This window comes from Moschus berezovskii, chromosome 16, assembly GCF_049115385.1.
Source record: "Moschus berezovskii isolate FMDL1 chromosome 16, NW_MosBer_1.0, whole genome shotgun sequence".
Taxonomy (NCBI): Eukaryota; Metazoa; Chordata; class Mammalia; order Artiodactyla; family Moschidae; genus Moschus; species Moschus berezovskii.
Genome location: NC_142475.1, coordinates 39,833,557 through 39,856,450, shown reverse-complemented (window position 1 = coordinate 39,856,450; position 22,894 = coordinate 39,833,557). Strand labels below are relative to the sequence as shown.

The 22,894-nt window shown below is 39.9% G+C and overlaps 1 protein-coding gene across 1 annotated transcript in view; it reads left to right on the top strand.

The window, feature by feature from the left end:
* The first annotated feature begins 13,972 nt into the window (after positions 1-13,972).
* ZC2HC1A (zinc finger C2HC-type containing 1A) overlaps positions 13,973-22,894 on the top strand; it is a 64,708-nt gene continuing 55,786 nt past the window's right edge. The window contains exon 1 of the mRNA XM_055432000.2: positions 13,973-14,073. Coding sequence (XP_055287975.2) covers positions 14,058-14,073 — 16 coding nt within the window. The 5' untranslated portion in view covers positions 13,973-14,057. The remainder of the gene's footprint in view (positions 14,074-22,894) is intronic.

The following is a 22,894-nucleotide window of genomic DNA, read 5'->3' as shown; positions in this document are numbered from 1 at the left end:
GAACGTTTCATGCAAAGATAGGCTCAAAAAAGGACAGAAATGGTATGGACCTAACAGAAGTAGAAGATATTAAGAAGAGGTGGCAAGAATACACAGAAGAACAGTACAAAAAGATCTTCATGACCAAGATAATCACGACGGTGTGATCACTCACCTGGAGCCAGACATCTTGGAATGTGAAGTCAAGTGGGCCTTAGAGAGCATCACTACGAACAAAGCGAGTGGAGGTGATGAAATTCCAATTGAGCTATTTCAAATCCTGAAAGATGATGCTGTGAAAGTGCTGCACTCAATATGCCAGCAAATTTGGAAAACTCAGCAGTGGCCACAGGACTGGAAAAGGTCAGTCTTCATTCCAATCCCAAAGAAAGTGAATGCCAAAGAATGCTCAAACTACCGCACCGTTGCACTCATCTCACACGATAGTAAAGTCATGCTCAAAATTCTCCAAGCCAGGCTTTAGCAATATGTGAACTGTGAACTCCCAGATGTTCAAGCAGGTTTTAGAAAAGGCAGAGGAACCAGAGATCAAATTGTCAACATCTGCTGGATCATGGAGAAAGCAAGAGAGTTCCAGAAAAGCATCTATTTCTGCTTCATTGACTATGCCAAAGCTTTTGACTGTGTGGATCACAATATACTGTGGAAAATTCTGAAAGAGATGGGAATCCCAGACCACCTGACCTGCCTCTTGAGAAACCTGTATGCAGGTCAGGAAGCAACAGTTAGAACTGGACATGCAACAACAGACTTGTTCCAAATAGGAAAAGGAGTACGTCAAGGTTGTATATTGTCACCCTGCTTATTTAACTTCTATGCAGAGTACATCATGAGGAATGCTGGGCTGGAAGAAGTACAAGCTGGAATCCAGATTGCTGGGAGAAATATCAATAACCTCAGATATGCAGATGACACCACCCTTATGGCAGATGTGAAGAGGAACTAAAAAGCCGCTTGATGAAAGTGAAAGAGGAGTGTGAAAAAGTTGGCTTGAAGCTCAACATCCAGAAAATTAAGATCATGGCATCTGGTCCCATCACTTCATGGGAATTAGATGGGGAAACAGTGGAAACAGTGTCAGAATTTATTTCTTTGGTCTCCAAAATCACTGTGGATGCTGATTGCAGCCATGAAATCAAAAGATGCTTACTCCTTGGAAGGAAAGTTATGACCAACCTAGATAGCATATTAAAAAGCAGAGACGTTACTTTGCCAACAAAGGTCAGTCTAGTCAAGGCTATGGTTTTTCCAGTGGTCATGTATGGATGTGAGAGTTGGACTGTGTAGAAAGCTGATCGCCGAAGAATCGATGCTTTTGAACTGTGGTGTTGGAGAAGACTCTTGAGAGTCCCTTGGACTGCAAGGAGATCCAACCAGTCCATTCTAGAGGAGATCAGCCCTGGGTGTTCATTGGAAGGACTGATGCTAAAACTGAAGCTCCGATACTTTGGCCACCTCATGCGAAGTGTTGACTCACTGGAAAAGGCTCTGATGCTGGGAGGGATTGAGGGTGGGAGGAGAAGGGGACGACAGAGAATGAGATGGCTGGATGGCATCACCCACTTGATGGAGGTGAGTTTGAGTGAACTCCAGGAGTTGGTGATGGACAGGGAGGTCTGGAGTGCTGTGATTCTTGGTGTTGCAAAGAGTCAGACATGACTGAGCAACTGAACTGAACTGAACTATTTTTCATGTATAATCTACTCAAGGTAGCCCAGTTTTGGCTGGAGTAATGGACAAGGGAATATTCATACGCTTGTGTCCTGTAGAATGATAATATCAAATGTCATAAAACCACATCCTTGAAGCTATCAACTCTTTTATCAGCAATATGTGGAACCACTATCATATTACGTTTAGGTCATTTCAGTGTCCTTCTAAGAACTCACCTTGCTCACTGTCTTTACCAGATATAGTCATCTTAAATTACACTTTAAAAAATGTTTAATACTGTTCAAAAATCATCAAGGCTGAAGATTCTTCACTGTCTATGAAATAAATTTTAATCTGAGACCCTAGCACTCATGATCCTCTGTAATCTGGGCCCAATTTAAATATCCTACATATAATATTAATAAATGCTCAGTAAATACTTGTCTAATTAATTTTCCATCCTCAACAGGTTCTCACTGTCCCCTGAACTTGCATTGTCATTCCTGCTTTTATGACCTTGGCTCATCCTGTAATCAACTGCCTACCCAAAAAACCTGTCATATACCTACTCATCTTAAAAAAACAAAAACAAAATCCATTTACTAAAATCCATTTTCCAATCCCAACCATAGGAATATCCTCTTCCTATAACTCCTCTGCCTTTTTGACCTAAATTTTTAATTATAGCATTGTACATATTGTGTATGTAAGTATATATTCCTAGCATTTAAAAAAATATCTTATTACCCCATCTAGATTGTAAACTTCTGTAGGACTTTCATTCTTAGTACCTCAGTTCAATTCAGTTCAGTCGCTCAGACATGTCCGACTCTTGGCGACACCATGGACTGCAGCACACCAGACCTCCCTGTCCATTACCAACTCCCAGAGTTTATTCAAACTCATGTTCATTGAGTCAGTGATGGCATCCAACCATCTCATCCTCTGTCGTCCCCTTCTCCTCCTGCCTTCAATTTTCCCAGCATCAGGGTCTTTTCAAATGAGTCAGTTCTTCACATCAGGTGACCAAAGTATTGGAATTTCAGCTTTAGCATCAGTCCTTCCAATGAATATGCAGGAGTGATTTCTTTTAGGATGGACTGGTTGGATCTCCTTGCAGTCAAAGGGACTCTCAAGAGTCTTCTCCAACACCACAGTTCAAAAGCATCAACTCTTTCGCACTTAGCTTTCTTTATAGTCCAAGTCTCACATCCATACATGACCACGGGAAAAACCATAGTTTTGACTAGACAGACCTTTGCTGGCAAAGTAATGTCTCTGCTTTTTAATGTGCTATCTAGGTTGATCATAACTTTCCTTCCAAGGAGCAAGCGTTTTTTAATTTCATGGCTATAGTCACCATCTGCAGTGATTTTGGAGCCCAAAAAACTAAAGTCTGTCACTGTTTCCATTGTTTCCCCATCTATTTCCCAAGAAGTGATGGGACCAGATGCCATGATCTTCGTTTTCTGAATGTTGAGTTTTAAGCCAGCTTTTTCACTCTCCCCTTTCACTTTCATCAAGAGACTCTTTAGTTCTTCTTCGCTTTCTGCCATAAGGGTGGTGTCATCTGCATATCTGAGGTTATTGATATTTCTCCCGGCAATCTTGATTCCAGCTTGTGCTTCATCCAGCCCAGTGTTTCTCATGATGTACTCTGCATATAAGTTAAATAAGCAGGGTGACAATATATAGCCTTGACATACTCCTTTCTCTATTTGGAACCAGTGTGTTGTTTCATGTCCAGTTTTAACTGTTGCTTCCTGACATGCATATAGATTTCTCAAGAGGCAGGTCAGGTGGTCTGGTATTCCCATCTCTTGAAGAATTTTCCAGTTTGTTGTGGTCCACACACTCAAAGGCATTGGCATAGTCAATAAAGCAGAAATAGATGTTTTTCTGGAACTCTTTTGCTTTGTTGATGATCCAATGGATGTTGACAATTTGATCTCTGGCTTCTATGCCTTTTCTAAATCCAACTTGAGCATCTGGAAGTTCACGGTTTACGTACTGTTGAAGCCTGGCTTGGAGAATTTTGAGCATTACTTTACTAGCGTGTGAGATGAGAACAATTGTGGAATAATTTGAGCATTCTTTGGCATTGCCTTTCTTTGGAATTGGAATGAAAACTGACCTTTTCCAGTCCTGTGGCCACTGCTGAGTTTTCCAAATTTGCTGGCATATTGAGTGCAGCACTTTCACAGCATCATCTTAGTACCTAAAATTCTTCATTTTTCTTTCCCTGGAAACTCAGCCTGAAATAATCTGTCTGCTTTGACTATTTAGTTCTTATTTTCTATAGACTTCATTTATCCCTTGATTATATCCAATATATTATTTGCTATCTGTCATATATTATTATTATTATTATTATTTTATACCCTTCATAGGTTCTTGCTCGGTGAAATAGCCTTGAAGTCACAGGCTGTTATTCTTACGATGTCTAGAACTGCAGTATGTAAAAATTTGTATATAAACAGACACAAACGGAAAGGACCAGAAGTCAGAAGACCTGGGTTCTAGTCCATGGTTTAGTTAACCAACCATCCATGTTGGGAAGTCTTTTAATAAACCTTTCTGGGTTTTTTTAGAGTAAAGTTGTTATGGGAGGTTGTTAAGATATTTTGTAGATTTATTTTCTGATATTTGGGCCATAGTTTGCTTCTTTCTATGGTGTCCAACTTTCTTCACGGTCCAACTCTCACATCCATACATGACCACGGGAAAAACCATAGCCTTGACTAGACGGACCTTTGTTGGCAAAGTAATGTCTCTGGAGAAGACTCTTGAGAGTCCCTTGGACTGCAAGGAGATCCAACCCGTCCATTCTAAGGGAGATCGATCCTGGGTGTTCATTGGAAGGACTGATGCTAAAGCTGAAACTGCAATACTTTGGCCACCTCATGCGACGAGTTGACTCACTGGAAAAGACTCTGATGCTGGGAAAGGTTGGGGGCGGGAGGAGAAGGGGATGACGGAGAATGAGATGGCTGGATGGCATCACCGACTCTGTGGACATGAGTTTGAGTGAACTCCGGGAGTTGGTGATAGACAGGGAGGCCTTGCGTGCTGTGATTCATGGGGTCGCGGAGAGTCGGACACGACTGAGTGACTGAACTGAACTGAACTGAACTGATGGTGTCCAAATTGAGACACAAAGAGAAGTATCTACCTCTGAAAAAGAGGATAGGAACAAAGGAGAACTCTGACATTTGGAAGCTGTCAGTGGGATATCTGAATTGAGTCACGGTTATATAAAGGTTTGAATTCTTCCAGAGAATATTTTTGGTTTTACTTTGCTGCTTTCCAGGTGTTGGTTACTCACTACTATCTGGGCTGCTGCTACTGCTGCTGCTAAGTCACTTCAGTCGTGTCCGACTCTGTGTGACCCCATAGATGGAAGCCCACCAGGCTCCCCCGTCCCTGGGATTCTCCAGGCAAGAACACTGGAGTGGGCTGCCATTTCCTTCTCCAATGTGTGAAAGTGAAAAGTGAAAGTGAAGTCGCTCAGTCGTGTCCGACCCTTAGCGACCCCATGGACTGCAGCCTACCAGGCTCCTCCATCCATGGGATTTTCTAGGCAACAGTACTGGAGTGGCTTGCCATTGCCTTCTCTGACTATCTGGGCAAGCTTAGTATATTAATTAAGGTTCTCTAGAGAACAGAACCAATAGGATTATATCTATAGAAAGGGAGAAGGAGATAGAGGCTGACTGATTTAGTGATTGATTTTAAGTATCTGGCTCCTATGATTGTACAAGCTTGGCAAGTTTAAAATTTGTAGGTCCTTTTAGGCTGGAGACCCAGGGTAGAATTGCAGTTTGGGTCCAAAGGCCCTTGCTGCCAGATTCCTTCTAAGGGGAGGTAAACTTTCAACTGATGGGATTGAAGCCCACCCACATTATGGAGCTGTTGTTGCTAAGTCCTGTCCCCAACTCTTTGCAACCCCATGAACTGTAGCACTCCAGGCTACCCTGTCCTTCTCTGTCTCCCAGAGTCTGCTCAAATTCATGTTCTTTGAGTCAGAGGGCAATTATGGAGGGAAATATGCTTTACTCAAAAATCACCAATTTAAATGTTAATTTCATCCATAAAACACCTTCGTAGTATATCTAGAATAATATTTGACCTCGCCAAATCGACACATTAAACTAACCATCACACTTAGATTCTGTCATTGAAGAAAATAAAGAATAATTCAGATGGCTTCCACTTATTTCATTCCATGGACAGTTTATCAGCCCTCTCTTTCGTGATCTAAGAGATAACATAAATCTGGTGCTTTCCCTTCTGTCATTCTCATCAGACTGAGTGTCCTTACTTTGAAAAAGCAGTTATGCTACAGTCATGCATCTCAAGGTAGAGAATCTATTTACATATGCTAATCCTGCCACTTCCCAGGTGGCTCAGTGGTAAAGAATTTGCCTACAATGCAGAAGATGCAGGTTCAATCCATGGGTCAGGGAAATCCCCTGGAGAAGGAAATGGCAACCCATTCCAGGACTCTTGCCTGGAAAATCCTATGGATAGAGGAAGCTGGTAGGCTGCAGTCCATGGGGTCTCAAACAGTCAGACAGGACAATGACTAAACAGCAACAACCACCACGATCTGCCACTTACTCACTATAAATTTTAAAAAGTCACTTACTCTAATTGATTCTCCATTTCTTTGAAATGAAAATCAAAAGGATAAGGCAGGTTATGAGGATCACATGAAACTATATGGAAAATGGTTTTCATATTATAAATGGTATTCATAATATATATTAAATGGTATTCATATTATATATTAAATGGTCTTCATAATAACTATAACCACTGTGTATTAAATAAATACTCTCTGCCTACCTAAAGCAACCCACTCCAGTGTTCTTGCCTGGAGAATCCCAGGGATGGGGGAGCCTGGTGGGCTTCTGTCTATGGGGTCACACAGAGTCGGACACGACTGAAGTGACTTAGCAGCAGCAGCAGCAGCCTACCTAAAAGAACTATTTTGAAAACTGTATCATTCATTCACATCTATTCACTCATTTAGCAAATATTTATTAAATATTTTTAAATACATATTTATTAAATATAAAAAAACCATCGATTGAAATATTAAACCAAGTTTCTCTAAAAACAACAATGTCCTACAAAGATGTAGAGAATTATGAAAAGCACTGAACGAATGGCTGGTATTCTATAAAGTTGTTATCAACTCAGGTACTACTGGACATGGGCTGGAATAACTTTTAATAACAGCACTTGTTCATTAAATTGGCACTGCTATCTATCTATAAAGGAGTCTTTGGTCAGGTTCCCTATAAGCAAGGACTAAGAGGGAGAGTCTTGCAGCAGTGATTTGTTAGGAGACTCTTCTTGAGTGAAGGAAGCAGGTAGGGCAATAGGGTAGAAGAAAGGTAAGCAAGGATATAGTCTTACCTGAAGACTGGCTTCAGTCCACCTTGAGTCAAAGGTTAAGTTGCGGTACCCCAGAGTCAGTCACTGGCTGTGGGCTGCCTCCCCGATGGTGAGACCATAACCTCTCAGGGGAAGAAAGCAGCCATGGGTTATCAGCCAACATAATTAGCAAGTGGGGCTGGGTGCACCTTCCAGTATAAAGGGAATCTGAGAACAGGGCAACAACAACCTTTAGTACAAAGGGCCGGTGATGTTAATAAAAAGAACGGAAGCACTGCGAAGGTGTTCAGGGCTTTCTGACTCCTCAAGTCAGACTTACTAACATCCATATAGTCTTTTACAGAATTCAAATGCTCTGAAAACTGCTTCTCCTTAATATATAAAAATTAAATTCCTATGAATACTAATATCTTGTTATATGGAATTTCTCTTTCTCATATAAGTTTTATTATGTTTTGAAAACAGAAGCAGAAGAGATTCTTATTTCTGTTTTGTTGATTATCTGTCAGCTGCTAAGAAACATAAATGTGAATAGGCTTAAGCAATTCTGTTTCTTGGAAACAGCAAGCAAACAATTGTTGGATTTATATGATAAAATTAGGTCAGCAATATACTCAACTTATACTTTTGAAGTGCATTCTAAGGAAAAAGTAAACAAACAGAATAATGTACCTTCATTGTAAAACTGTAAAAAGCAACTTTTATAGAAAGATAGGTTTACACATGTGGGCATTTGTATAAATAATTAAAGGCAGATAATTCTAATAACATGTGTATCCACAATGAAAATTAGAGCTCTGGTTTTTTACTTTTACCCGTTAATTCTTAGGGCAAAACCAAGTGATCAAATATATTAATAATTAGCATGTGTTTATAGGGTGAATTCATAAATAGTTGTTTCCATTAAAAGGTAGCTGCGGAAACTAGAGGATCTAATAATTGTTTTAAGAAACAGAGCCATAATGCTTTTAAAATCATAAAGAAGTGCCAAGGTATTCATTTAGGTGATTTAAAAATTTTCCTTCTTTGTTCTTAGTATAAATACCCTGACATCATTATCATCATTATATAATATTTATTTGTAATACTTTTACAACAATTAAAGGAAACTGTTTTAAAGATTGTGAGAAGCTGCTATGATTAATAATAAAGCAAGGGGGAAAGGACTCAATATTTTTCTTTTTCTCTGTTTTTCTTCCTCCAGGTGGGAAAAGGAGCAACTAAAAATACTTTGCTTTCCTGGCAACAAAGGGCAAAACTGGATAAAGCTGATATTCACAAAGTCTCAAAATGTTCTGGGCATTGGCTCCTATTTGAATTTTTAGAGTTACCTCATAACTTAAAAGACACTGGAAAAAAATGTTCTTGTTGTCCTCGCTACTCTGTATTTAAATTGTCTCCGTTTTCTTAGGATTAGGTTTGGCTACACTCAGAAAAACCTGTCAACAAATACCCTCATAATCTAGAGGTGAAGAGAACTTTCATAAAAAGTCAAATGCACATTTCAGAAAGAAAAGATATTGATGGACTTGACAAAATTAAAGATTTCTATTCAAATGACAGGCATCATAGATAAAGATATCCAATATTTGACAACCTAGAAAAATATTTCTGAACTAATCAAAATCAGCAAGAGCTTAAAATCTAAAATATACAAAGAAACTTACAAATCCGTAACAAAAAGATGAGAATCACAACATAAAATAGGGATGCATGTGTGCATGCTCAGTGAATAAATCATGTCCAACTCTTTGTGAGCCCATGCACTGTAACCTGCCAGGCTCTTCTGTCCATGGGATTTCCCAGGCAAGAATACTGGAGTGGGTTGCCATTTCCCATTCCAGAGGATCTTCCTGACTAGGATTTGAACCCTTGTCTCCTGCATTGCCAGGTGGATTCTTTACCACTGAGCCACCAGGGAAACCCCATAAAACAGTGATTAAATTAGACAATTCCTTGAAAGTTAAATATGCATTAGCAAATATATGAAGAGATTCCCAACTTTTGATTCTCAGTAGACTGGCAAAAATTAGACCTAAGCCAGTATTAAATAGATACAGGAAGATGGGTACTCTTAAACAGTGCTGGTGGCAGGATACACTGGTACAGACATTGCAGAGAACAATCTGGGCATACTTACTGGAAATGAAGGTGATCCAGTAATCCATTCCAGGGATGCATCCAAGAGGAACTTGAGCCCAGGTTCATAAGGGGACAGTCACAAAGATGTTCATTGTAGCTGCAAGTTAGAGGAAGCTGGGTGCCTATCACTGCAGGAAGGAGTAAATAAAATGTGGTATATGTATTCGGTAAAATATATTTCAGCACTTGGAAGCAATAAACTAGTGTTTTATACAGTAGCATAGGTAAATCTCTAAATGAATGTTTATTTAGAATCAATTACTTTTATAAGCTGGACCTCAACATCTAAGACTTAACAGTCCATTGAATACATTGTCCTCTATTGCTCTCTATTACGTCTTGCTCAGGCTTCCTCTACTAGATGTTATCTTCCTGGAAACCAAAGAGATTTTTTCGGAACTCCCTGTTTTGCCTAGAACAGTGTTACATATGTAGGAGTATCTCAATAACTATTTGAATTAATAGATTTTAATTTCAGATTTGGAATTGTGGTGGCCGGAGATGGAGAGATGTGATCATAATTGAAGGTTTAAAAAAATTCACCCTTCTGCAACTAGGAATTAGTTTTGAAAGTGGAGGAGAGCAGAGAATCCTGAATGAAATGGAGTTCTTTATGGAACTAGAGGAGAAAGAAGTAGAATAATCACTTTCACACTGTGAATTTTGGAACCCTCCAGTCAATGAAGGCAATTAAGTCTGCCTTAGGATCTTCTTTTCTCCTTTTCTTAATGTTTTCTTGTTCAGTACTATAACTATGTCCCTGAACACATAAAACTTTTTGTTTTACTTCAGTCTAAAAATAAAACTAAGAGCTAACTCAGAATATGGTTCTTCAATCTAGAATACTGTTCAGTCCTTTCTCCCCAGATTTAAGAAAAAATACGTCCCTTTTGTTTTTGATGAAAATTATCATTTTTGTTATGGTTGCTAAATGTATAAATACATTTTTATATATTAAATTGTGATGGGTCATTTCCTTAGAGACTGTGGAGGGTACACAGTGGGTATATAAATTGAGGTTCAGAATCTCATTCAGCTGTATTCTGAAAAGGATTTGAATGAGGGCCAAAGGATGCCTCTGAAAGGGAAATTGATCTTTGTGTAAGATCCAACAGGAAGTTGGAGCTTTGAAACAAGAAGATATATGTAGCTTGCTCAGATCTTTGGAAGGTGCAAATGAGATGTGGATGGACTCCAGGGAATGGTGGTTGAAGGGAAAGTAATGCGAAGTGGAAAGAATCAGGGTTATGATGTAATTAGACGAGGGTGCAGTATCTATTTCAGCTACTTAGTAGTTTTGTAATCTGGATAGAGTCAGTAAACATCTCTGGACCTTTGTTTTCTTTTTTTTATGATGGGGTATGGGAAGACCTTTAATTCACACTCCACTATGAATGTTGCTGCTAAGTCACTTCAGTCGTGTCCGACTCTGTGTGACCCCATAGACATGAATGTTAGCATTAGCTAAAAAGATCACTGGCAAGATAAAAAAATTATGAATGATAAAAACTTTGGAACATAGAGGAGAAACTGAGCTTTGTTCATTTTAATGACTGGCTTAAAATGAAATGGGCCTGAAACATAGTAGGTACTCAACAAATATTTCTTAAATGAATATGTCACAGAAAAATGGAATAGATCAAGAAAAAGAAAAGCCAGAAAAGTGCATTAAGACAAAAGAGATTTTTAGGCCAGGCATGTAGGAGGCAGAGGAAGGAAAGGCAGATAAGAAATTGTCTTCTTCACCCACGTGTCAGGACCAAGGAAAGCTGAAGAAGCCAGGGTAGATAAGAGTGTAGAGAGAACACTACTAAAGATTGGCAGGCACGTTTTAGAGAGTTAGGATTCACAGTAGTTATGCCTACACAAATACACCTTGAACAACAGATCAGAATTATCTGAATTTACATTTAAGGTAATTAGAAAGTAAGATGAGGAGGAAGTGAGGAGTCACATGAAATTATCCATTACAGGTGGAATCAGACAGACTAGAATTTAAATCCAAGTTAATATAGCTCAGCTGGTAAAGAATCTGCCTGCAATGCAGGAGAACCTGGTTCAATTTCTGGGTCGGGAGGATCTGGTGGAGAAGGCAACAGCTACTCATTCCAGTATTCTGGTCTGGAGAATTCCATGGGGTCACAAAGAGTCGGACATTGCTGAGCAACTTTCACTTTCACCATTCACTAAGAGTATGAAGTGAAGTGAAGTGAAGTTGCTCAGTTGTGTCCGACTCTTTGCAACCCCATGGACTGTAGCCACACTCCTCTGTCCATGGGATTTTCCAGGCAAGAGTACTGGAGTGGGTTGCCATTTCAAATATTAGCAAAAAATTAATATCTGAGACTTCTAGAAATTCAAGAGTTTAATTCTAAAAGCTGAAAGTTATATCTACTTTGTAGAGTTGTTTTGAAGATTAGATAAGTGACTACATGAAAAGGACCTAAAACATGCCTGATATAAGTTTTCAAAATCATTTCTATTATCATTATTATTGTTTTTACTGTAGCAGTTGTTCTTACTCTATTGCTGTTACTGTAGCAGTTATACCCAATAGGGTGTGTATCAGCCAACTCCATTTGTGACTCAACTTCAGTTCAAGAACCTGTGATTTGTAAAGTAAGTTAGTAAGTTTTTTCTCTATTTTGGGTTTTTTTTCCAATGGTGGTTTTTCCTTTTTAGTGCTCGTTTAAAACACTCCCACCCCCACCCCTCCCCCATTCTAACTTTAGTCTTAGTAGCACCAAAGGCCCTTTCCCCACTCATTCCAGGGTGACTAAGTGGCAGGCAAGGCTGTGGATCTCAAATCTCAGAGGAATCAAAGAACCAGAGCAGAACTAGGGGGAGAGGAGGAGTTGAGACAGGCATGTCTCAAGAGTCCATATCAGAGACAGACTGCGCCACATTCAAACATACTAAAATCACCTTCCCAATAAGAGATGGTGTAGTCCTCAGGTGCTTGTTTGTGTCTGTGTGCTAAGTTGCTTCAGTTGTGTCCAACTCTTTGCCACCTGTATTGCTGATCCTGTTCCTGACACCGGTTGTCTCTCTGTTCACACTGTTTGCTGAACCCAGGGTAGGCAAGGTGCCAGCTGAGGCTGGAAGGAGACTCAAGGAACCATAGGAACTGCAGACAGGTTTATTCTCGCCTGTCTGGCATGGTAGCCATATCACAGTCTTTCTCCTGGCTGACACAGCAGCCATAGCAACAGCCACACATAACCATAATGAAGCCATAACAGAGTCATAACATAACCTCATGTAATAGAACCGTGACGTTTCTCCAATGTAGCCCCAATGCAGCAGCAACCAGGGCTTTCACGTTGAAGCTCGCATAGGCCCACCGCACAAAGTAGCCCATGACCAAGTGAGTACCTCCTGATGCAAATGTGCAGTGCTATATGTGATTTCGGCTGTTACATAATCGTGCAAAATCATTGTTTATAGACCATGGGTGAGAAGGCCCTGAGAACACGGTGAGAGAGAGCTTAACTGGCACCATCTTGTTAATTTCCCCACACTACCCTATGGACTGTAGCCTGCCAGGCTCCTCTGTCCATGGGATTCTCCAGGCATGAATACTGGAGTGGGTTGCTGTGCCCTCCTCCAAGAGATCTTCCAGACCCAGGGATCGAATCAGTCTCTTATGTCTCCTGCTTGGCAGTTGGGTTCTTTACCACTAGCACCACCTGGGAAGCTCCAAGTGCTCAGATTACTCGTTTATAAGGCATTCTTGGAAGGAGAATAGAACTCTTGCTTCATAAAGGTTTCTGGTTTGTAAGTTATATACTTTTATAAGCAGACAAACTTAGATATGATGTCAACATTTTGCAACTGAACAGAGTAGTAAGAGAATTCATATAAGATTTGTTTTGGAAATTACACTAATACTGACAAATTGCCAAGACGTAATAAGACGGCTTATTTACCGCTAAATCAAATTTTCAAAGGTATTTAGTTCTGAGGAAATGTGTAAGATTGTTAAGCAGAGGTTTTAGCTAGTTTTGCAGTTACTTTCATCCCAAGAGGTTTTGACAGAAACAGGCTTCCACCTGTCATGTATAGTTTCCCCCCTAAACTCCCTGATCAAACCTAGTTTTATGTCACCTCCTCAGTTGGGGCGCCGACCGACTACTTTAGTTCCAAGTCTGGGGCCCGGGAAGGCCAAAAGTAGCTGAAGAGGAAGGCAGCTCTGGGTTTCACTTTAATTTTCGGCCCAAGACTTTCTGCTGGGGAAATTATTTCTGAGGGCCGAAAGAAATCTGTTCCACAGTTCCATATAGAAAGTACGATTTCTGTAGGAAAACGGTCCTAAGACTCACATATCTGTGTGTGAAGAGAAAGTCGAGGAAATACACTCCGGTGAAGTGTGACTACACAGCGGGGAATGGAGAGGGAGCTGCTCAAGAGTGTGTAGGACTCGGGGTCTGTTTGCGTGTTTGCTTCAAGTCCTCAGAGAGGGACAGATGGCAATTCAGAACTGCACTTGATTGAGGGACTGCTGACGGGAACCTGAGATGCTGAGATATTCTAAACAAAAGGTTAAGGCGTGAGAAAAACAAGGCGAGACTCGAACAAAGGCCGCCATTGGGCGGCAAGATGCAGTCCAACGCGGTGCAGGATCACCCGGAGAACCGCTGCCGAAGCGCGGAGCTGGGCGGCGCCCGCGCAGCGGCGGCAGGAGGCGGGCCCCTCGAGGCCCCGCCCCTCACAACCCCGCCCCTCCCGCGCCGGACCAATGGGAGCTCGGAATATTAGCAGGTGGGAGGCGCGGCCGGGTTGCTACAGCGGGAGCTGGGCGGCGGCGGCGGTGGCGGGTGCAGCTCTAGGAATCTGGCGGAACCCGAAGCGTTGGCGCAATGGAGGGACTGGAAGGTGAGGAGATGAAAGGACGTGGGCGGGGCGCCTGGGGGTGGGGTGGCGGGGGGAAGGGTCTGCCCTGGACCTCCGTACCGGGGAGGCGAGGGCAGGTTCCATAGCGGTGGACCCCGCCGCTCCTTCGGAGGCCGGGATGATCCGGCGCTCCGCAGCCCCAGACGCGGTCGAGCTGATGATCCTTAGACTGCTGCTGCTAAGTCGCTTCAGTCGTGTCCGACTCTGTGCGACCCCATAGACGGCAGCCCACCAGGCTCGCCGGTCCCTGGGATTCTCCAGGCAAGAACACCCGAGTGGTTTGGATCCTTGGGCTGCCCCTCCTCAAACGGTTTATACCTGATGCGCTCCCCCGCCCTACCCCACGAGCCTGATCTGCCTGTGGTAAACGCCTGCAAATCCCTTCCTACCATTTTCTGGTCTGCCTCACTACCTGAGTGTCCTATTGGTAATAACAACCTCGGACCAAATTTTATTTTCCTTGCAAAGTGGACTCTCCATTCATGTCTGCCGCCTCCCCACCGCCAGCCTTTGCTGGAGCCCCGGGGTGTGTCTCCAGGCTTGAGCTGCTGATACTTTCCTTGGCAACTTTCCTTGGTTTCCCTCGGTAACCGTTTTTCCATTTCTGCAGCATCTTTAATGGGAGGGGTGCCGGGAGCATCTCCCTAGGAAGTGTCCCTGGCCAGTTTTAGAGCCGGGACAATAGGTTAACAGAGGGTTTAAGGATTTATTCACGAGGACTCTGTAAGGAAAAGCCAACATTGATTGTTTATCTTTGGTTTATCTTTGTGCTGTACCAGGACTCCAGATTTTGCTTTGTTCCCAGTTCTTTCACTTCTCTGTTCTCTTACCTATGTTATCCTGTGTAATACAGCATTCGCTTAAAGACAACAAAGGAAAAAAAGAAAACAGCATTAGCAACAGCGGTTTCAAGATTCCTTTTCAAATTGTGCTTAATCCTTCTGATGAAGAATAATCCTAACAGAACGGAGGGATACTGTTGCAATGATTTAGCTTTTTTTTCCTCTTCTTAATTCAGGTGGAATTAATAAACAGAGGCATTGAGCCCTGTGTACTGTTGTATGCTGGAGAGTAAATTATTTTAGGTTGTGTTAAGTAATAACTGATAACTTTCTGCAGTGACCTAGTCTCACCAAAAAGCAAATGCAGTAATGAATATGATATTATTTCATGCTTTTGCTCCTAGGTGACGCTCTCATACTAACCACCTTGAGGATGATAGATAATCGAGACCTGTGATGATTTTCTATTTGTGTGCAGCTGCAGTGTACTGTAACAAATGAAGTTCTTGTTCTTTGCTTATTTAATTTATTTTAAGCAGATCACTCAAAAGTTTCCATGAAATAGGAATTGTAATGATATTCCTTACTCAAGGTGTTTTTAGAGAACTCCTGGAGACAGCTTATTATTATTATTTTTAATGAATTTTCAAACATATGATGGTATTTTAGCATAGGATCATGGGTCCTGGATTTCTCATGAAGCTATTTTAATACACATACAGTGCTTTAGAACGGTTTTTCTGAGGCTTTAATTTTCTATTATTTAGCATTTGTAATTGAGGCAAAGATCTTCATCAGAGTTTTCATTTATTTATGCTAAGCATCTAAAACAATGTCTGACACAAAGTAGGTGTTCAATAAATATTTGTTTAGATAAATGACTTTGTCCATGAGGGGCCCTGGGGATGCAGGAAAAAATAAAAAGTCAAAGCGCTCTTCTTATTGAGCTTACATTTTAGTGAATCTTATGTTTTAGCAGTGCTGACATTACTTTTGAAATCTTACCAAGAATGCTTTTAAAATACAATAAAAACCTATTACGATACTCAATTACATGGATGAAGAAAAACATGAATTCTCCTGTAATATGTTATCATGGGTATGTTTTAGGGGCCCAACTTGTGATGTTTCATGTTAAACAGTACTTCTTTACTCGTTTAAATTTTTTTAAAGAAAATTAAGTTGCTATCATTAACAATGTTATGGTGTGTTAATTGTAATGAATTAGGTTACAGTATATGAAATTATTCTTTTTCTAGGGCAAAACAGTTGAATATTGGTAATTTCAAATGGTAATAAAATTTTTTATTTTAATAAACTAAAAGCTCTCAGAGATTTTTGTTGAAGTTAGTGCCTTTCTTTTCTTCTCCTCCTTTTAAAAATTTAGCCCTTATTAGGTTACACATTATAAAGATGAACTTTGAATCTTAATGAGGAATTCATTAATTCATTCCTCTGTAACTTCGTTTAATAAACAATGGTACATTGGTACAGTGAAAGATAGAGTTTTTCCCTATTGGAAATTAAAATCCAGCATATCAAAGGTGTCTAATGAACCTCATATTGCAGTATTCAGTAGAAAATCTTTGAGAATTTGCTTAATACATACCATGTGTGCTTGTGTGGTTAGTTGCTCAGACATGTCTGACTCTTTGCGACCCCATGGACTGTAACCTGCCAGGCTCCTGTGTCTAAGAAATTCTTCAGGCAAGAATACTGGAGTGGATTTCCATTCCTTTCTCCAGGGGATCTTCCCGACCCAGGGATCAAATCCCAGTCTTCTGCATTGCAGAAGGATTCTTTACCATAGTAATTTAGCAAATATAGTACTGCTTGGCATTAAATTAAAAGGAATTAAACCCATGTTTTTAATTGAAGCCAGTTAGCAGACTAAACTTGATTGTAAAATCAGATAATATATGGACTCCTGAAAAATTTTATTGAAGATTATCATACTCTTGGAGCTTCCTTGGTAACTCAGCTAGTAAAGAATCCGCCTGCAATGCAGAAGACCCCAGTCCAATCCCTGGGTTGGGAAGATCCCCTGGAGAAGGTATAGGCTACTCACTCCAGTATTCTTGGGCTTCCCGGGTGGTTCAGATAATAAAGAATCCAAGTGCAATGAAGGAGACCTGGATTTGATCCCTGGGTTGGGAAGATCCCATGGGGAAGGGAACAGCTACTCACTCCAGTATTCATGCTTGGAGAATTACATGGACAGAGGAGCCTGGCAGGCTACAGTCCATGTGGTCGCAAGAGTCGGACACCACTTAGCGACTAAACCACCACCATGCACTATAGGTATGTCTAAAGGCAATAAAAGTAGTTCTGGACCTGGGAAAGTTCAATCTCTTTTAAGCATTTCATCTGTAAAGTGGAGAGAGGACAAACCCTAAGCAGGTTTTATCCATATGTATTGTCATTCCTTTCATAATATGTTGATAAGTCATTATTAACAATTGTGACAGATCTTCCTGCATAGTCCTCTTTTGGATGGCTAAAATTAGTAGGGCTTAGGGTACTGACCTCTAAAACTTGATTAAAGTTTGATTGCTCTTTTCTAATGTAGCTCTTGATGTAGTTGAAGAAAGCCATGCTGTCCCTTTAGGGGTTTTTGTTTGTTTTTCCCTAATCTAAGCACTGGTTTAACTGATAATTAATTTATCATCTTTACTAATTTATCTTGATTTTTTTTTTTTTTTGTACTCACTTTGATGCCATATTATTTTAATAGCCAGTGTATTGGACAGATCTGTGCTTGGATCCTTGCTTTCTTTCTTTTTAGCTTTGGAGCTAATACACTCCAATCTACCTGAACTAGTATTAAATGATAACATATATTAAGCATTTGGCAAACTGCCTAGTACATAGGATGCCCCCTTTAGTGCTTGTTTATTGAATGGATAAAAATCCCAGGAAGTGTGTTAGAACCTTAAGAGTGAGTGGTTCAGTATGGGTAAAACATAGCAGACTTGGAAGGGATTGTGGGCAATCTCACTAGATAATTGTGGCAGCAGAATAGATTGGAGAACAAAGGGAGAGGCTGGAAATGTGTATATGTGATAAAGATTTGAACTAAGGCAAAAGCAGCAGAAATTAAAAAGGGGAGATAGGTATAGAAGACATTTCTGTGATGGAGAGATGAGATAGAACTGCTGGATGTGGGAGGGAAGAGGAATCAAGGATAAAGCAGTTTTGTAGCTTGGACTAAGACGTAATACTATCTTTAACCAAGAGAAGGACAAGTTTGGAAAATGAGGTAATGATTTTGCCTTTAGAAATGTTGTATTTGTATGGTACTCAGGGCATATCTCAGAGAAGGCAATGGCAAGCCACTCCAGTACTCTTGCCTAGAAAATCCCATGGATGGAGGAGCCTGGTAGGCTGCAGTCCATGGGGTCGCTACGAGTCAGACATGACTGAGCGACTTCACTTTCACTTTTCACTTTCACACATTGGAGAAGGAAATGGCAACCCACTCCAGTGTTCTTGCCTGGAGAATCCCAGGGACGGGGGAGCCTGGTAGGCTGCCGTCTATGGGGTCACACAGAGTCGGACACGACTGAAGTGACTTAGCAGCAGCAGCAGGGCATATCTGGTGAAAAAGTTTTATAGCTGCCTGTAAATATCTATCTGGAGTTTTTAGTTTAGTAGTCATCAGCTTATTAGTGACAGAAAATAGGTATGTTTGCTCAGCGAAGCTATATTTAACAAGATGAAGAAGAAGAAAAAAAACTTGGGGGAACTGATGCTTTAAGGTTGAGCAGGAAAGAAAAGTAGAGTAGGGGTCAGTCTTTTAAAAGTCTTAAACAGGGAAGCCTTTTTAAGAAAGGCTGAAGAAAGGGAAGTGGGGGAGAATGAATATTTACTGAGTATGCTGGAAAAAGCCTGTAGCACTTGGTATTCTTAGAGACCTAGGTACTAACCAGGTGCAACCCTGCTGGCTTGTGAAATCCGAAACACTTGAGCTTAGGAGAAGGAAATATCACTGAAGCCAAGAGCGAAAGGGCTTTAAAGGTAGAAGGGATTGGTCAGCAGTGTCTCATGATATAGGAAGGTCCAGTAAGGTGAGGGTTCTAGAGACATTTCAATTTGACAATTAATAGATTAATGGTAATCAGTTGCTTCTGTTTCTTAAGGTCTTTGTCTTCTTATTGAAAAAAACGTTACCTGATCGTATATACTTCCCAGACACACACATAGTATTATGACTGTCTTCTCTCCCCTTACTCTGTTCTGTTTTTCTGTCATTGCACTGTGCTTTTCACTACAAAACATTTTATAAACAGTGTTAGTAGCTCAGTCATGTCTGACTCTTTGAAGCTTGCCAGGCTCTGTTCTTGGGATTCTCCAGGCAAGAATACTGGAGTGCGCAGCCATTCCATTCTCCAGGGGATCTTCCTGACTCAGGAATGGAACCTGAGTCTCCCACATTGCAGGTGATTCTTTACCATCTGAACCAATAAAGAAGCCCATATAAACAGTAAATATATAAAATGTCAGGTAGTGAAAAAAAGTGATTTTTTTTTTTTCCCACCAAAGAGTAGAAGCTTGGTAAGATCAGGGTTTTTTGATTCATCTTGTTTGTCTAATTTCATCCCTGTTTTCACCTTTCATCCTATTTTCATCCATTTCATACCTAATTTCATTCCTGTTTGCCTAATTCCTAGAACAGTTCCTGTCTCATGGTAGGTGCTCAATAAGTAGTTGTTGAATCAACATATGTGTCTATTTTAATACAGTGTTTAGTCCTGATAAAGCTTGCCTGTATTTCAGATTGGGAGTGAATGAAAGGTAGAGAGGAGTTAGTCAGTAAATGTAAGCTAGTGTTTCAAAAAATGTGCTACCCAGGATATTGGTCCTAAATAACTTTTAGGCACAGAAAATATTTCTACTGGGGAAATAACAGCATACTAAATCTCTCTCTTTCTCTTAAGACTGAGGAAGTTCTACTCTAAGAAAACCTGTTTGTTTAATCTAGCATTTTCCAAACATTTAACCATAAGCAGAGGATTTGAGGGTGATTGGTAGAAGTAGTGGAAATAGGCAAGTTCAGACTGGATAGGAATGGAAGTACAGCCAGGAATGGGTTATCAGGAAAATGCAAGTCACTCTGAGATCAAGAAAGTGACTGAGAGGTAGATTGTAGAAGCCTGTAGTTAGAGCGCTTGTGTATTTTAAGAATCCAGAGGTGGCACTTTCTAAGTTGTTTTAACAGTGGTTGTTTTTGCTGGAGTGCAGGTCACTAGAGTGGATGAAGGGGTGAAGGCTGTGTGCTGAGTAGGTTAAGGGTGACTGTGAAATATTGAAATCTAGGATGAGCTGAAAGACGAATAGCTTACGAGATATCAGAGATATCTGATAATATCAGAAGTAATTCAATTTTAAAAAAGGGTTGTAGGGGGAAAGTAGTAAAACAGCTGCCATGTGCTTCAAAAGAGAGGTTTATTGAGATTTTTTTTTTTAACATTTATTTTGGAATATCGCTGATTAACAGTGTTATGATAGTTTCAAGTGGATAGCAAATGGCCTCAACCATACATATGCAGGTATCTGCAAACTGCCCTCCCATCCATCCTGCCAAATAACATTGACCAGAGTTCCCTGGTGTGTACGTGTCAGTCCCAGAGGTTGGTGTCACATAAGCAAATGACCAGTGGTGAAGGAACAGGCATGTTACACAGAGGCCAGAACTGTTCTTAATTTATGAGAGTTTTCTTTTGGAAATGTTCCTACTATTTCTTAAATGTATGCATTTTAGAATGTTATAACTATTTTAGATAAAAGCATATTCTTTCACATCACCTATATAATAGTATCATATAAAGATGTCATTTCGAGCCTCATTATCATGCAGAGCAGATTTTGAAATTGCTCAGTACAGTAAGTCACTACAGAATCAACAGTGATTTTAGGATAAATTTTGTAAGGAAAGGGTGGCTTCTCTAAAGCTTTAAAATATTAAGCACTAACTCACTTGGTTCTGTCCGTCAGTTTGAGTGCTGCTTTCATAAGTGAGTTACCATCTCTCTCTACTGTATTTTTATAAGTCACACAATGCTCTAGCTTTTGCCGTTCAGGAGAGAGTAGTAGAGTTTGCCTCATGCCCTGGAGAGTAGTATTTTTTATTTTATTGCTTGTGAAGCATTTTTATGTGTAACATCTCAGTTGATCCTCTTGAATTTTAAGGTAGATTGAGCAGATGTTATCTTCATTTAACAGATGTTAAACTTGAGGCTACCTGTATGACTACTCATTCATTTTCTTATAGTTCATTTACTGAAAACTTTTCCAACAAGGAGAAAGACATCATGTTTGCTCAAGGTCCTCGCAGCTTCTCAGTTCTGTGTATAGACAAGTGGAAGACACTTCCTCAACATCTTGCAGTTGGTCATTTGGTTTAATAATTCTTATTTATGACCAACTTTCTTTTTAAAATATAGCATCAGTAAGGGAGGTGTCTTATTATCCATATACTTTTAAGGTAGATTTTGTTAAATAAATATGCTATATTTATTATGGTGTATTAGAGTTAGAAGGGGTGCTCCTAGGTCATTGAATCTACCATCCTTATTTTATATAAGAGGAATGTGAACCTTCGAGAGGTTTAACATCTTGCCCAGCAAGTCATAGTTCTAAGTGACAGAGCTGAGATTTGACTTAGATAATATGAGACAAATTCTAGTGCCTTTTCTATTGTAAAGAATATTAGAACATTGCCATTAGGACAAACTGTTGGCTTCGTGACTCTAAAGCCTAAGCTGCTTATCATGACCTGTTGGTAGACATTCTTTCCAGGGGTTGATGCCAACACATGTGACATATTTTGTGGATTATAGGGCTATGCTCTATAAGAGAAAACTAAAGTTATAGATATATTTATTTTGAATAACGTAATTAATTTTTTCTTGTTTTTTGAAATAATTTAAAATGTATTCTCTTTAATGCTATTTCCTCTTTTTTATGCCTTTGATGATAATAATTTTCTTTTTCTTTAAATACAATTAGAACTTGTTTGATGACTTGGAGGAATTAATCCCAGGAGTTGATTTTATGGTAGTATTCTTGTTGCTGTTGTATTAAGTTTTAAGCTTTTGTATTAAAAAAAAAAAAATGGGAGAGGATTTGGTTCTTAGATAAAGAACCAAAGAAGTAAATCATGTGAACTGTTAGCTTTATCAAGCAGTGATTGTGTCACTGGTGCTTGGTACATGCTTGGCAAGTAGTAGGGACTCAAGTAGGCACTCACATTATTTCCATGTATTAACTGATTTTTCTCAACAGTTAATTTTCAAAAGATTTTGCTTTGTTATCTATTTAACAAGGAAATACAAAAATATACTTTGAAGCAAGTAACTTGTGGTACTATTCAGCATTTTATATTGATACATTTTCCAATCATTGTTTGGAATTTGAAGGAAGATGTGAAAACTATAAATAGGCAAGTAGTATGTGGTATCACTTTGACAGTCGTTATGAAGACATTCTAATCTTCATGTATCTAATGGATTCAGCTGCCAGCAACTACCTCAGCTTTCTGGATAATTAATGGAATTAAGTGATCCAGATAAATGAAGTTGCTTTGATCTCCCTAAATAACCTCGTCTTTGGTACTGGAAAGGACAAATCAGGCAAAGCTTAGCTATGCTTTTGTACTGTTCATAGCTTAACTGCCACCATACAGGCATTGATTTCCATCTGAAATGACAAATAGTCACTCTCTGCCACTGAAATAGGGCAGAGGAACACCTGAATTATGCAAGAACAAAGCATTCTTCTGTTACTGTTTGATTGTGTTCCCACCAATGTCTGTTTTGATTCTCCTGGTAAGTTTTCTGTGGACTCAATAAATGCCTTGCAACAACATATATATGAAGTCAATAACTGTACTTTTATCATGAGTGTCACTTCTAAAAGATAATGGTTTTCTGATAAAACAGTTTTAACCATCAGTAAAATCAGTTCTGTTCAGTCTCTCAGTCGTGTCTGGTTTTTTGCAACCCCATGGACTGCAGCACGCC